The sequence below is a fragment of the Chamaea fasciata genome, unplaced genomic scaffold, assembly GCF_029207755.1.
Source record: "Chamaea fasciata isolate MVZ Bird 193981 ecotype frontalis unplaced genomic scaffold, bChaFas1.0.hap1 SCAF_7, whole genome shotgun sequence".
NCBI classification, from domain to species: Eukaryota; Metazoa; Chordata; class Aves; order Passeriformes; family Sylviidae; genus Chamaea; species Chamaea fasciata.
The window spans coordinates 42305145-42319847 of record NW_027094092.1 but is presented as its reverse complement, the minus strand read 5'-3'; the positions used below and the strand labels follow the sequence as shown (position 1 = coordinate 42319847).

Genomic DNA, 14703 nt, shown 5'->3' with positions numbered 1-14703 from the left:
CTTCTGACTCTTTAATGGATACATTTTGAAGCATCACTGCAGATAACAAGGCAAGAATTACTACTAATTTTGTTACGTTAAAACCATATTTTGGTGCTCCCCAATTACTTTGGGGTCTCAGGAAACAAAATTAGTATAAACACATTACCATGTTAACTGTACTCAAAATCCCATGGACAAATGTATTCCTTAACATCCATCTTCAGCGTAACTAAGAAAGATTAAACACTGCTAATGACTGATTTTTATTTCACTTTTGTTTCTCTTCTGTTTTCAAATGTTCACCATCTCCACTTGATAAATCTTCATTATTTGTCACACTCCGTATTGATTTTTTTTCCTACTGTGTTAGTAAAGTAACATCTAGAAATATGTGAACTATTAATTAGCTGGAATCACTTTCAGAAAGTTTGCCTTTCCATGTGAACAACTTTATATAAACCAAACAGTGACTACACATCAGTGTTTTGCTGTTGCCAAGTCCATGGGATCTGATGCTTGGCTGTATAGTCTCTTGTTTTATATACAGTGTATATATACATGAGTGTATATATATATACATATACACACACATAATACATATATAATTATATATGTATACATTCACACACATATAAGATATATGTATGCATTGTTTTTTGCAAATGAAATCAGAAAGCAAGCAAAACACAACTGACCTGACTTACCTGTACTGGGCTCACAGTCAATGAAATCTTCATCATCACTGGAACATTCAGCTGATGAAACAATGTCATCTGTTGTCTGCCATGTGAAGCAAAGGAATAAAAGAAAACAAAAGTAAGATATTTTCAAGTCAAGAAGCTATTACAGAGGCAGCTAAATATCCAAGAAAAAGAAAAAAAAAGGTTTCACAATTGTAACTTTTAAAATATTTAAGTTGTACCAAGCACTCCATGTATGCCTGTGTAAATGTGTCCTCCACTGAGTTGGAGTCTCCTGTGTTGTTGAGTATTTCAGGTGTGCACAGGTGCTGTGCACCTGCTGTGCTGTTTAGGGCAGCAAGTGGATCATACTGATGCTGCTGAATGAAGTACAGTGGGCTACAAAGCCTGCTTGGCTGGCAAACTGCCCTCCAACAGACACTGTAGATGTGTCTGCTGGGAGGAGGCTTGGCTCCTCCATAACTACCAGTATCATTTAGGGCCAGCCAGAAGGCATTTCCTGAGAGACTTACCATGTGAGGCATGTTCAGACTGAATATGCTTTCTGCAAAGAAAAATCTACAAGATACACCTAGATAATACACATCACCCAGACAGCTAGCAGTTTTCTTTGCTGTGCCTGATTCACCACTCTGAGGCAGACAAAATTCCTGCCCTGTTAACTCACCTCTTGGGCTGGGAATCTGGTGCTCACCCAGATAGTAAATATCTGTGCAACTCACTTGTTGCATGATGAAGAACTGCTGCATGTGTCAGGTATGCCCAACATGCAACCTCACCTCCTTGCTTAGCAAGTAAACAGGGATGTGGATGCAACTAGGCTGACCAGCTGTAAAGTCTGATGATGAAAGGGTTAAACCAAACTGTGACCATTCACAACCACTACAGGTTTCATCACATTCCTTTGTATTTCCAGCTGGTGTGATTTTTTTATTTTTTTGTTAATTTCCATTTATTTATATTTTTTCTCTGTGTGTGTACTGCTCTAATTAATGAGCAGCATGTACTGCAGCATGTTAGAGAGACGTGTACTGGTGTCTCTTCCCAGCAGCATCTCCTTCCTGTAATTGCTGCAATTAGTTGAATTAGTAATGCAGACCATTGGGGAGAGCCCGTGAGCCTGTGGCAGCCTCTGGACACAGGTTGTAATGTTTCTGTGCACAATACAAAATTACCCCAGCTCAGCAGCATTGGCTCAGCCATGGCTTCTGATGAAACTGCCTCCCTTAACAGCTCTTTTTTGCAGAGAGCTGCTGGTCTGCTCAGCAGTAGGATCAGTGGTGTGACTCCTGAAACAAAACAACTGAAATGCTCCTCACCAGGCAGGAAGCACTGTTGAACTCAGGAGCAGAGCAGCTGCATGTCAATACTCTAGGTGAATATTTCTGGGAATCTCACATCTCAACAAGTCTTTCAAATCCTTATTCTTGAAAAAGACTCTCCAGCTTTAAATAAGGTCTCCTTTACATGCTTATGTCTGCTATGGCTGTTTACAACATGTTCCCTCTTCACTTTACAAAAGAGTTCTGAGGACTCTGCCTTTTCTTTAGCCTCCTGTGCTCCCAGCACTATGAAATACTTCTGACCCCTGCCAGAAGTTCCTTGCTCTCCCCCTCTCTGTTTGTATTTGAGTTAAGCAGAGAAAAAGAGAAACAAGAAGTCAGTCAGAAAGATCAGATTGAACCTAAAGTTCCTTTAGTCAGGATTTAAGTGGCTTAGACTGAGCCAGGAAAGAAAAACCATAGGCCAGGTGCAAGTAAAAATTATAAAAATAGAGTATCTGTAAAAAAAACAGTAATGAAGTATTTTATATGTTACAGTCATATCCAGCATAGTCATTTGGCAATTTTTTGTGGAATGCTATCTTGCAGTAGTTTCCTGCTTAAATACTTTCATTAAATACTTTTACAATCTTGCTTCCATGGGGAGTCAAGATTAAAAGGAACTGAAGGTAATATCTTCCTGCCTTACATGTCAAGGTAATTTTTTTTAACATCTTCTTTCAGTCATAAAAGTGGAAGAATTCTGTTGAAATCCTGGTGACTTCTCCTAAGACAAGCTGGCTATAAAATGTTGTCTGCTCAGTGAGAGGACAAGAAAGGAGGAATGCACAAAATAGAAATTCACTTTTTTCAATTCTTCTGGTCCTGTCACATACATTTTAGAAAGTATTATTTATCCTCAGAAACTTTATAACTTCTACAGTGATCACATCCTCCAACAGTGAAATGCAGCTGTCCCTGGGTAAAAAGATATTAGTTTTTAATTGCACCAATGTAAAGTAATTTAGCACAATTTAGTAAATAAGGCTTTACTGCTAGAAATTTTTCAGCAGGGGAAATGTAGTTAGTGAAACTGGAGATTTATACTGTCGTTGTCTAAGGGTAAGGATGGCACTGTGAATAAAAAATAAATTAAGGATGGCACTGTGAATAAAGAATAAACTATCCATCACTACTAGGAAACCTTGCTCAGACAGTGCTAAAACCCTGGCAACTGGTTTTGATTTCCAGGTTAAATTTAGATCATGTGGATTTTGCCCTTAGTTGAAGATCTGACAATTCACCCTTCTCATAGAAAAACAGTGATGATTTGCTCCAGTAGGAAATAAACATAAAAATGATAACAATGTGTTGTTGTCGCTTATCAGCCGCTATACCTATTTGATTACCCACTTACTTGCTCAGATCTAAAGGCTTCATGCAACATTAACATGGAATCAAACCCAATTGAATTGACAATGTGATTTAGTATTTCTAAAGAATAAGGAGTTCCCTTATAACTGTTTTTTCCTGTTGCATATTAGGGGCATCATATGAAACCGGGAAGGTAACAAGGCCTTTTTTTTTTTTTTTTTTAACTGGACACCTCCTTGCAACAAGATACTGGTAGATAACAAAAGTTTAGAGCATTTTGGAAGTGATCAGCCAAAATGAAGGTCAAAACATCCTTCCAGAACTATTAATTACCCTATGTCTAGTCCAGAACTATTAATTACCCTATGTCTTCCAGAACTATTAATTACCCTATGTCTGTACCACAACCTGAAAAGACATGGAGCCCAACCCTTGTTCCTGTTCTTGTTCAATTTCCCATCTCATAAGCAGCTTAAGGCAGTACATGCAACATATTTATGCTGCACTCTGATACGTGTACTAGATTTCCTGCTATAAAATCCTCTTGCATGTCTACTACATGCTATTTCACCTGATATTCTATTTTTTTTTTTTTTTGCCTTGTGATTGCTCTTTATCCCATCCTGCTGATTTTTTATGTATAAAAATGAGGGTTAGAAAAAGAAAAAAACCTCCAGAAGTGGTGTTAGATTCAAGTCAAGGTCATTAATGAGATCTCTAGAAACCACAGAAAAGATAAGTACACTAATCTGTCTTGCCATTTCCTATCTTGTATTTTTAATCTCCATACTTTCCATCACAATTCATCACTAACTGATTTTCTAGTCCCACCACATATTGGTTTTCCATACACCTTCCGCTCAGATACCAACATCTGAATCATCCCAAAGGAATAGAGCTATTTCAGTGAGAAAGAACAGCAAATTCCTGACCACTGGAACAGGGTCGAGGAAACATCCATAAGACCACTACTTCTTGTACCAGGAATCGGTACCTTTCAAGACCCTCCTGGAGCTGAGAATTTTCACTGAGTGTTTATTAAACTTGCTGCTTCCACAAGACAGGAGAGGCTAGTGAGCAGACACCCTGGAAATCTCTCCACTAACACAATTTCTTCATATCAGAAACTGCTCACTGTGAGGCAGTAAGCAAAAACACTACCCCTTTTCTGGTCTCTTTTCCCCATTTTTGAAATTGTTCTCATTATTCTCACCCACTGGCTCCAGGGGATGTAAGTGGATTAATGCTTTAGTGTCTGCCCAGTGATCTAGGGATAATAAATGCTAAACATTCTTATGTACAGGCAAAAGGATAGTAATGAAACTTCTCCATATGCTGTGATGGAAATGATGTTTGTGTTTTCATTGGAAAGAACATGAGAGAGAAAATATTTTTCCCTTCCCTATATTAGCTAAATTCTATATTAAAAATAATAAGTCACACTATACTATTTTAAAATATGTATTTCATTTTTAAAGAATCCCAGCTTTGAAATTACTTGGCCTGTATTAAAGGCCATAAAACTAAAGATAGGTATTATAATAACTTTCAATAAAATTTCTCTCTGGCAGGAACCCTTTTTATTCCTTCCTCTGAAAGATTTTTTATGGCATTTATATTATTATTTTTTCTCTCCCTCTCTCTAGTGTTTAATGAAATTGCTTTGGAATAAAACCAGGGTAGGAGAAAGTGCTAAACTCTTAGTCCACCCCAGAGGATTTATGGGCATATTTACCTTCAAATTCTTTCAATTTCACTGAATTGGCTCCCCATTCTTTTCCTTGAATTATTAGTTCTGTAATCACCTCCTCCTAATTATTCACTCTAAGGGCCTCTTCAATCTTGACACGGTGACGGTTCTACAATCTTTGTTCATTACACTGTATGTACTGGTGTCGGATATATAGTGCAAGGAATTTTGGCATGGTGTGGCAAGACCTGCTCAAGATGACGCCATTCCTGTCCAGTCTTTAAATTGTCCAAAGCCCTAATTTATGTATCAGATCCATAACCCTTGCTCCTTTGTTCTACACAAAATGGCAGGTGCTGAATCTTCCTTTTCCCAATTGCAAAGTTTTTTTGACATCATGCTGTTTGGGCAGATCGCTATTTGAGAAAGATTATGCTGGATAAAATAAGCTCTGTCACAGAACAGCTTTATGAAATTATAAAAAACACATCCAGGAATGATGGAGTTCTCCTTTCTAGAGGGAGAGAAAAGACAAGGACCCATAAATTCAACCCCCAGACAAATTCCGGCAGAATTACACACTTGGCAGTTGCTTCACTCGGTAAAGTAGGATTCAGTGTTCCTACTTGCCTTTTCCTTGAAATTTTTCTGCACACTATACATGTTACTTCCAATTCAATACCATTATTTGAAAAGCAACACTTAATGCTTTGTTGTGAGAGAAGTGTAAATCTATTTGCCACCAAGGAACTACAATTTACAGTATCTCTTGAAATACGACCATCACAAAACGCTAGGCACAAATATCTTCCCAAGAGTGGAGAAATACAATTGTATTAACCAGGGCACTGCATTTGCCTTTCACACCTAAAATGAACAGAGCTGAAAGTCAACGAACTTTTCCCAAATACAGCCACTTGACTCCCTCCATTGCTTCCATACTGCTGTATTTTCTATAGCAGTAATCTCAAATTTATTATGGAATATGTACTACGTATTTTTTTCTATGCACAACAATATAAATGCTCCTTTTAGAATTGCAAAAAGTTAGTGATGCTGTTTAGTCTTCTAGAAACCAAGATGTTTCTTGGCAAAGGAAAGGCTCAAGGAATTTCCTGTTTTTCCAAAAGAAGACAGCAGATGAAGTGCCTGTCTCATTAGGTGCCATTTCTAGCTTGAATACCTCCACCTTTTGTACTTTGGTAACTGGGCTTTTTAAAGAACTCTTTGTATTCTGTTCACACTATTCAGTTAAATGAGACACCTTCATCTTTCCTTTCTACATGTTACATTTGTTTCTCACTTTTTAATTAATCTTTATTTGCAAAATACCCTGGAGGTCACTACAGTAGAGCAGACCTGAGAGACTCAATCTGGACAAACTGAAACTACTACATTCAGATAGAAATAATCTGCATACAAATGGGAAAATATCAGAAATTTTGCAAAAGTCATAATGAAGTATTACAAAAGAAGCTGCAATTTGGGACTATATAAATCTTTAAGGAGAGTCTTGGGTCTCCTGTCTTTTGCTAAAGTGTATTAATCTTCTCCATCTCACTACCAGATAGAATGTGTATTTTCTTATCATGGGACAGCCACAAATATGTGCAAGCCCTCTTTACCTCCACGTACTAATGCTGAGGTTGTATCTGCCTCTGCAGAGGCAATGCATCAAAGAACATGAAGCTAATAATTTTTCTTCATATAGCTCATTTGAGGTAAATACAAAAACAAGAGGATGAAATCCCTTGTTTGTTTAGATTAGCATTGATTTCAACCAGACTGCAACAACTTGCAGCCAGAGAGAATGGCTCATTACATTTAGTTTTGGACAATTCAGTGCCAAAAGATTAAGAGTAATTTTATTCAATTCAGAGAAGAGCCACGGAAAAGAGGAAAGAACTTGAGAGATGTATGAATGAGACAGACTTAGTAAAACTAAACATCAGACCTCAGCAAGGACTTAAGGTATGATAAATTTTTACAGGTGTCACAAAAGACATCGGAAGAATGATGAACTATTTAGAGTGCTTCCAAAAAAAGATAAAATTAAGGGGAAAAAAAGTGTTATTTTCACCAAGAAAAATCTCAGCAGTGATCTTTACCAACTACGGAGAAATCTCAAAGAAATACTAGAAACCATTAGCACTGAGGTCAAGCAGTTACCTAAGCCATCCAGGTATGAATACCATTAGTGTGTATGCCCTAATGGGGAAAAGCTTGCTCCATCTATCTTCAGTCCAATCTAATTCACTCTAAATCAAGTCTGTATTTGCATCCTCTCCATCACTATGTAATATAAACTCATTACAGATTTCTCCCTGTCATTGCAAAGCAGGCAGCAAAGCTATCCAGCACAGCCTTTCAGTTAGCTGTGCTCAGAGCAAGAACCACAGGATCGCAGAATATTCTGAGTTGGAAGGGACCCACAAGGGTCATCAGAGTCCAGCTCCTGGCCCTGCACAGGACAGTCCCATGGACACACATGGATCACACATGGATGGTGACATGGATCACACCATGTGCCTGAGAGCAGTGTTCAAATGCTTCTTGAGCTGTCAGGTTTGGTGCTGTGTCCACTTCCCTGAAGAAACCTGTTCCAGTGCCAAACAACCTTCTGGGTAAAGAACCTCTTCCTGATAGCCAACCTAAACTTCCCCTGACTCAACTTTAGGTCATTCCCTTGAGTCCAGTCACTGGGGCTGATGTGTTACCTATCAAGAGGCTGCTAGGTAGCCAGCAGGCCTGTACCCTTCAACAGTAGCCCAGCAAAAATACATCTCCTGGCTGCATGTTCCTGGCTGGATATAAAAGCTGATTTGCTGTCAAATTATAGCATTAAGTAGTGATCATGAGAGAGCTACCCCTCAACAAAATCAGTCATTTGTTCACTACTATGGCAGACAACAGATTAAGGAACTAGGCAGTTAAGTAAGAAAAAGCAAAAAATAATCTTCCCAATTGTATGTCAATCTAGATTCATGGGCAGTCATGATTAAAAAGAGCTTTGAAAGCTTGAATTACTCCTTTGAAAGCCAAAAGCCTGTCTCACTAAAATCAATAGTTCATTAGGACTGTAAAGTCTGACTCCTCTGGACCAGATTTGATGCCAAATTTCAGAGACTTTGTTCTGTGCCTGAACTGTGGAAAGTCAACAGGGAAAAATCATGTTTCTGGCTTTTGTCTGTGTCTGCTGGCAGTGGGAATGGTGATGATGTTCTGAGGCAGTGTGAGCAGAGAGAGAAAGAGAAGGGAGGGCAAAGAGGGGAGGAAGGAAAGTGGGGAGGATTAATTCATCTGTTGTTCAAGGCACCCTGACAGGGGAAAGAGAAGTATTGAACCACAGCAGCTTAACCCAACTTCAATGTACCTTCCCAAAAGCATAAGGAATGTAATTCTTCATGGTGTTCTGCTGATAAGCAAATCCTCCTAAATCCCTTCAATTTATTTCTTGGCCTGAAGAAATTACATACTATTTAGGAGCTAAATAAATAAATAAAATTTCATTTCCATGAATCTAAATTGGTTGTTTATTGATTACATATGCCCATAGAGCCACTTGCTTTTCTGTTTCTTTCCTTTCCTGACAGAACAGGCTCTTTTTGTCTTGAAATAAGAAAGCATCAGTTGGCAAGTCTTTTCCAGACTATTCAATATAACCATCAAGATTTTCAAGAGCTTTGAACTGGCTGTAAAATACCATTTATTGGTCTTATTACAAAGGATACAGCTTTTGGTATGAGAGAAGACTCTCCCCTCTTATCAACCAATTTCTCCTTTCCATGTGAACTTTCCTTCTTCCAAAGAAGTCCCATGAAGAGAAAAGTTGTGTGTCTATACACTGAAGACACAACCTCTTGGAACAACCACAGAGAACGAATATTCACATTGAGTACACTTTTCATCATTTCATGAAGGAGCTTGTGCTCCTTCCCTATTATATTTTTATTTCTTACTGAAAGAAACTGTTACTCGAAACAGAAACAATCAGTCCTCTGTTATATAACCACAGTTATGCAGATGGTGGTGATGCAGGTGAAAATTCCCTAAGAAAGGTACATAAGGTAAGCCCACCATGAGCTAAAGTAACTAAAAAGCTTAATGCTAAAAATCAAGCCACTAATAAATCCAGCTGACCCCACAATAACTCCCACTCTAAAGTCAATGAGAGCTGCTGGAAGGACAATTTGTTGAAATTCAAACACTGTTCAGGAATGTGACTTCTTGAATATCGCACCAATCTACACAATGATGTTTCCCAATCCTTGTCCAAAAAGCTTCAAATGGAAGACATTTCTTTTAGGGAATGGCCTGAAAATAGATTCAGATTGTTCCCCCATGGGCCATTATCCCACTCAGAAGAACCAACAACCAGCTGAACACATGGGGCAGCATGCTTAAAGCAGGACACAGGAAGCAAGAGCTGAATAAAAATTCCTATAGGTATGTAGGAAAAAGCCATATTACTGACAGAATTTAGCATCCTGCTGGTGTGGGCTCTAGTCCCTTAGGTACACATTCTAATGTATTATCTTAAACTGTCACAGAAATAGTTTTATTAATATGCTGGTCTATGAACTACACTTGCTGAAAAATAAAATGTTACATACTTCACCAGAAGAAGGGCAGGGCAGATCACTGGGATGCATTAACTTTTTAAATTGCCCAGTCCAAATGGCCAAGGACATTGAATCAGAGCCTACATGTTGATTTTATTTTCCTGATATTATCATAAATTTGCTATCTGACATCAGCAAAATTGCCCCCTTTCCTCATGCTTCTGTTGATATTGCCATAAAATGGAGAGAAAACAGCTTCTCTGCTTGCTTGGCATACAATCAGAATTTTAGTAAACATTTTTCATTCCCAAGGCAAAGCCTAAATGCAGAAGACTCCTTTACACTTAGTAAAGGGAAGCCTATGTTTCAGGAAGTTAGAGACTCAAATGATCTGAGATGAATCAGCTGCCCTTTGAAGACTCAGCCTCTAGTAAGAGTAAATGGGTTTTTCTTTGCGTGCTAGCTGGCACTTAATAACTGTGTCAGAAGAATATTTTTCATTTACACTTTGCTCCTTTGCTGGAAATCAATATGTCGTTTGCTGGCATTTTCTCCTGGACATCTTTATTTAGCTTGTCTTTTTTCCTCAGAGGGGAGGGAGTTGTATTTGATTTTGTTCTGTTATTGATTGGATCACTCTTAGCAAGAAATAAATAACTAAGCACGGCCCAGTAGCTTTAATGACAATCTCTTACGCCTCAAAATCTGCACACCGTGTTGCACTCCCCCCAACACATGATTCAAAAGAAACAAATCTGTAAATCACAGTTACTGTGTAGAAAAGAGGTAGTCACGTGTGCAATTTAACTGGAATTTCTACTTATGTGATCACTTAATAAAACCACACAAGTCCTGTTTCTATTAAAGCAGCAGTCCTGTTGCTGTAGCATCTACTGCTGGAATCTCATAATCTCTTTCAAATGAGGCTTAATGAGAAACTAAAGATACAGGAGATCTTCTCCCAGCAGACATCATTCCCTGGAGAAAACAGGAGCACGTTCACATACTAAACGCCAGTGGCAGTACAGGATACAGTACAGCCTGACACGCAATCTACGAGAGGCCAATGAGCACTGGCGGAGAGGCAGTCGCTGTGCCCCGGCTGCACCAGCCACAGCAATCCTGCCAGCATCCAGTGGGAAGGGATGGGCAAGCCAGCCCTAGGGCCGCACTGTGGTTGCCCATCGTCTTTTTTTTTTTTTTTTAAACCGGGGAGTTCTTTACCTTCTGCCCTTCATCTCTCTTAATTTCTCTTATTCATTATTACATTGGCCAAAAACAGCCGGCACACACAGCTGTAAAATTCATAAAGGATAAGATACCCCAGTATGGTCCAAACTGTGGCACTTAAAATCTAGTGTGACAGGGTGTGCTATTCATAAAGAAACAATAAACATAGTCACTGAATAAATGTGCCTAAGAACAACTTCTGCAATTATAATAATAATAATAACAATAACACCTCTGAGTGCAATAAGATAAACTATTCAACTATCTTTGTATATTCACATTAATGCGCTAGACTATTCTTGCCAGACAAATATTCCTCTTGCTTTCCAAACATTAACCCACACTTAGAAAACGGCATTTAAATACTGTTACTCACAGGATTCACACATTAGCTCACAAGGGGAAGGCAGTTCCCACACATTTAAATGCAGAATAAACATAATGTAGAATAAATAAATGCAGAATAAATCCTGGCCCACTAGGTACTGATCAGTACCTAGAAATGTTTGCTGAATAACATTAGAGAGTACAACATTTAACAAAGGAAGATAGCCACTAAAATAGCCACATACACATATGTAAGCACATATACAACATACCGGCTAAAAAAGGCTATGAATGGTTTTAATTTAAAAACAATTAGAAGTTTATAAATACAAATGTCACAGAAGTGACTATGGTAGATCTCATATTTTCCAGGAACAGTGACAGCCTCTTAACCACAAGTCCATCCTTCTTCTCTTAATATAGGATGTAAATGAGTGTCAGCACTGGTACAGAGACATCTGTTTATTCAACAAAAGGTATATATTACCTATTTACCTATATTATTACCTATTAACGTACTGACATTATCATGGTCAAGTCAAATAAAAATTAAGTTAAACAATTCTAGACAATATTTCTCCCAGAAAGACAACTGCCAAATACCTAATGCTTAAAAACCATGCTTTTCTATCATTAACTTTTATTTTCCTTTTGAAACAAGAGTAAACTAACACTGGGGTAATAGGCTACTGACTTTACCCCACATGTTGGCAAAAACATGTGACAAAAGAGTAAACAGGGAAATGAAATCATTACCACCACCACCACGGATCATGGGGGAAAACTTCAGAAAGTTAGAGCCAGAAATTTGTCTAATCATAACTTTAACAAGGAAAGAGATCTACTCCCATCAAACATATACCCATCAGCTTAAAAAACATACTTGGTCCATCAAGTACCAATGAAACCAGGTAAACTTCAACCTCACGAGTTGTAGAACATGACAAATGGCTCCTGAGCATTAATTCTGAAGTGAACTTCACTTAAACGGCACATGAAGTGGTCCAAACTGCAAATGGTTCTTATGTAAGAAAATTTTCCTGTTGAGTAAGGCAGACTCCCATGCACAACAAACCTGATTAATACCTTATGGCTGCTGGGTTTCTCAGCAGCCCCTACCTAATCAGAACATTTGCCCTGTGAAGGATAAGAAGACCATTTTCCTTGCGTATTTATTCAGTTTTCTAGTGACTTTGATTAACTGTAGTAAAGACAAAACAATCATCTGTGTTTGTGTAAAATGGAAAAAAGGAACAAAATTATCTTTAATGGCCCCACAGATGCTCAGCTGGAATCCACTTACTGAGAAGAGAGCTAGACAAAGGAATACAGGCTTTAAACACAATCAAGAACTGACTGACATAATCTATACTTCTACCTACTTAAAGGGAAAACAACAAACCCACCCCTCACACAGTGAAGAGGCTTTCTTTTTCTCTGCAATTCTGTCTATAAAAGCATCAAGTACTACAAAGTTCTTCCTTGTGTCCTTCAGATTTCCATAGTGTAATTTGGGAGATACTAGGAAACAAGTATCCAAAGGAGCATTGTCAGAAGGCGAGAGGATTTGAAGCTCTAAATCCATATGAATGCTTCTTTCACTGTCAGTAAACTTGCTTCTCAACTCAGTTTTGTGGCAATGTTGCATTTTTGGCATCAATAACCTCTTGCAAGAACTGAAAGATAGCAAGAAATTCATGCCCGCTATGAAATGAAGAACCTTCTCCATATAGCATTTGAATGAGACACTTACCAGTTGAAAGTAGAACTCTGAGAAATTTTTCCTCTCATGGGTTCTAATTATAGTGTTGAAAACAGTGGAAATCACAAAAGAAATGATGCCATTTTAATGTAATGCCCATTAAAGCCTTTAGTAATACAAAGAAATACCCAGGTCTTCCAGAATATGGACAGCCAAGTTTTAGCCCATGGAGGATTTAACCTTAGTCTTAGCAAGGCATAGAAAAGGACAACTTGACCAGCATGGAGTCAAAATATAGCAAGAGTCCCCATATTCAAGATATTCCAGTCCCTGAATAGACAGAAAAAAGTGTATGCTTAGGTTTCTTGCTACATCCATTTCTGCTTTTTCACAAGAATTAAAAATACAGAAAGAATCAGAACTTCTGTTCCAAGAAAAAATTCCACCGTCCAGTGCTGTAACACCTACAGCAACAGCTTTGGGATGATGGTAAGTTTCTGGTCTCTCCTGGGGGTAAACAAGTTTGGTTTCCTTAAAATTCCCTTTTCTATGGTGTCACTATTGTAGCTTCATTTGTACCAGACAGAAATAAGACATAACAGCCACTGAATTTAAAAGGTGGTGCCTCTGCATTTTCAGATATAGGGCCTACTCACACCAAAGAGATTGTTGGCATTACAGACATGAGGGCATTTCCAAGTTGGTAGAGCTGCTCCTTTTAGGTCCAACAATGCTGATTGAAGAAGCTTTCTGCCAGCAAAATTATATCACCTATAAGTCTTTCAAACTGACAGTAATTGGCATAGTTATGTCAGGATTTTGACCAGTAACAGCAGGTAAAATCAAAGCATGTGCACTTCTGCACTGTGGGATGTGCAGTGAAGTATCAGAACTCCAGAGTTTGGCACTGTATTCCTCTGAAATGCTTCAGGATGTCAGAAATGTTTCTAAAGAATCCTGTAATTGGCTCAAGTTATTTGCAGCTGCTATTATCAGTCTCACAGTTATTAGCAGCCATATAACTTAAGTCAGGAATTTGCAAGTAAAAGACTGCAGTCAGTGAGATTTCTTTTGATTCAGAAATCTCAAGTCAGAGGGGTCCATTATTTTCACTGAGTCTGACTGCTCATTTTAGACAACTGTGGAATTACACAGAAGAGCTGAATGCCAGGACGCCTCTGCCACTGATTTGCAATGACCCTTTACAGGGCTGTTAATGTGTCAGCACACCATGGCTTAATTTCTAAGATAATGAAGATATGCACACATCTACCTCTTGGAAACAATACTTGTAAGTTGCTCTGACAGTCCCTTCAGGACAGTGCTGTGTAAAGCATCTGAAGAAAGATTATAGAATTCCGAACTTGTTTGGGTTGGAAAAGATCTTTAAAATCACTGAGTCCAACCACTAACCCAACATTGCCAATTCCATCACTAAACCATGCCACATCTACACATCTTTTTAATACCTCCAGGGATAGTGAGTCAACCACTTCCCTGGACAGCCTACCCTGATTGTATCCAGTTCTTTAAATTTTGTGAGCAGAAAGACTCACGCTGTCAAAATGGAACTTCCATATGAACTGTAACAAACTGTTATGCAGGGCTAAGGTAGGAGGGACACAAGAAACATTCTGCTCTCTTTAATGTTTCTGAAATGAAATAAAACATTGGAAGTGACTGCACAGTTCCTACAAACTGAGGTTCCTGCAGACAGGAATTTGCAAATTCTCGTCAACAGGGGGAGAAGCCTGCAGTGGACAACTATAGAAATAAATAGCAGCAGAGCTTAACACCAAAGGCAAATGACCCCCAGCAAAAGAAGCCTGCCATGGTGGACCTCCAGTACTCACCCTATCAGAACACAAAACTT

General features: G+C 38.5%; 1 protein-coding gene across 4 annotated transcripts in view; it reads right to left on the bottom strand.

The window, feature by feature from the left end:
* The window catches only part of NRXN3 (neurexin 3), a 980761-nt gene that overhangs the window by 37472 nt on the left and 928586 nt on the right, over window positions 1-14703 (bottom strand). For 2 of the 4 annotated variants that reach the window (XM_066188590.1, XM_066188591.1), the window contains one exon: window positions 678-762. In XM_066188590.1, the coding sequence (XP_066044687.1) occupies window positions 678-762 (85 nt within the window). The remainder of the gene's footprint in view (window positions 1-677; window positions 763-14703) is intronic. The other 2 variants (XM_066188589.1, XM_066188593.1) reach the window with 1 other exon arrangement.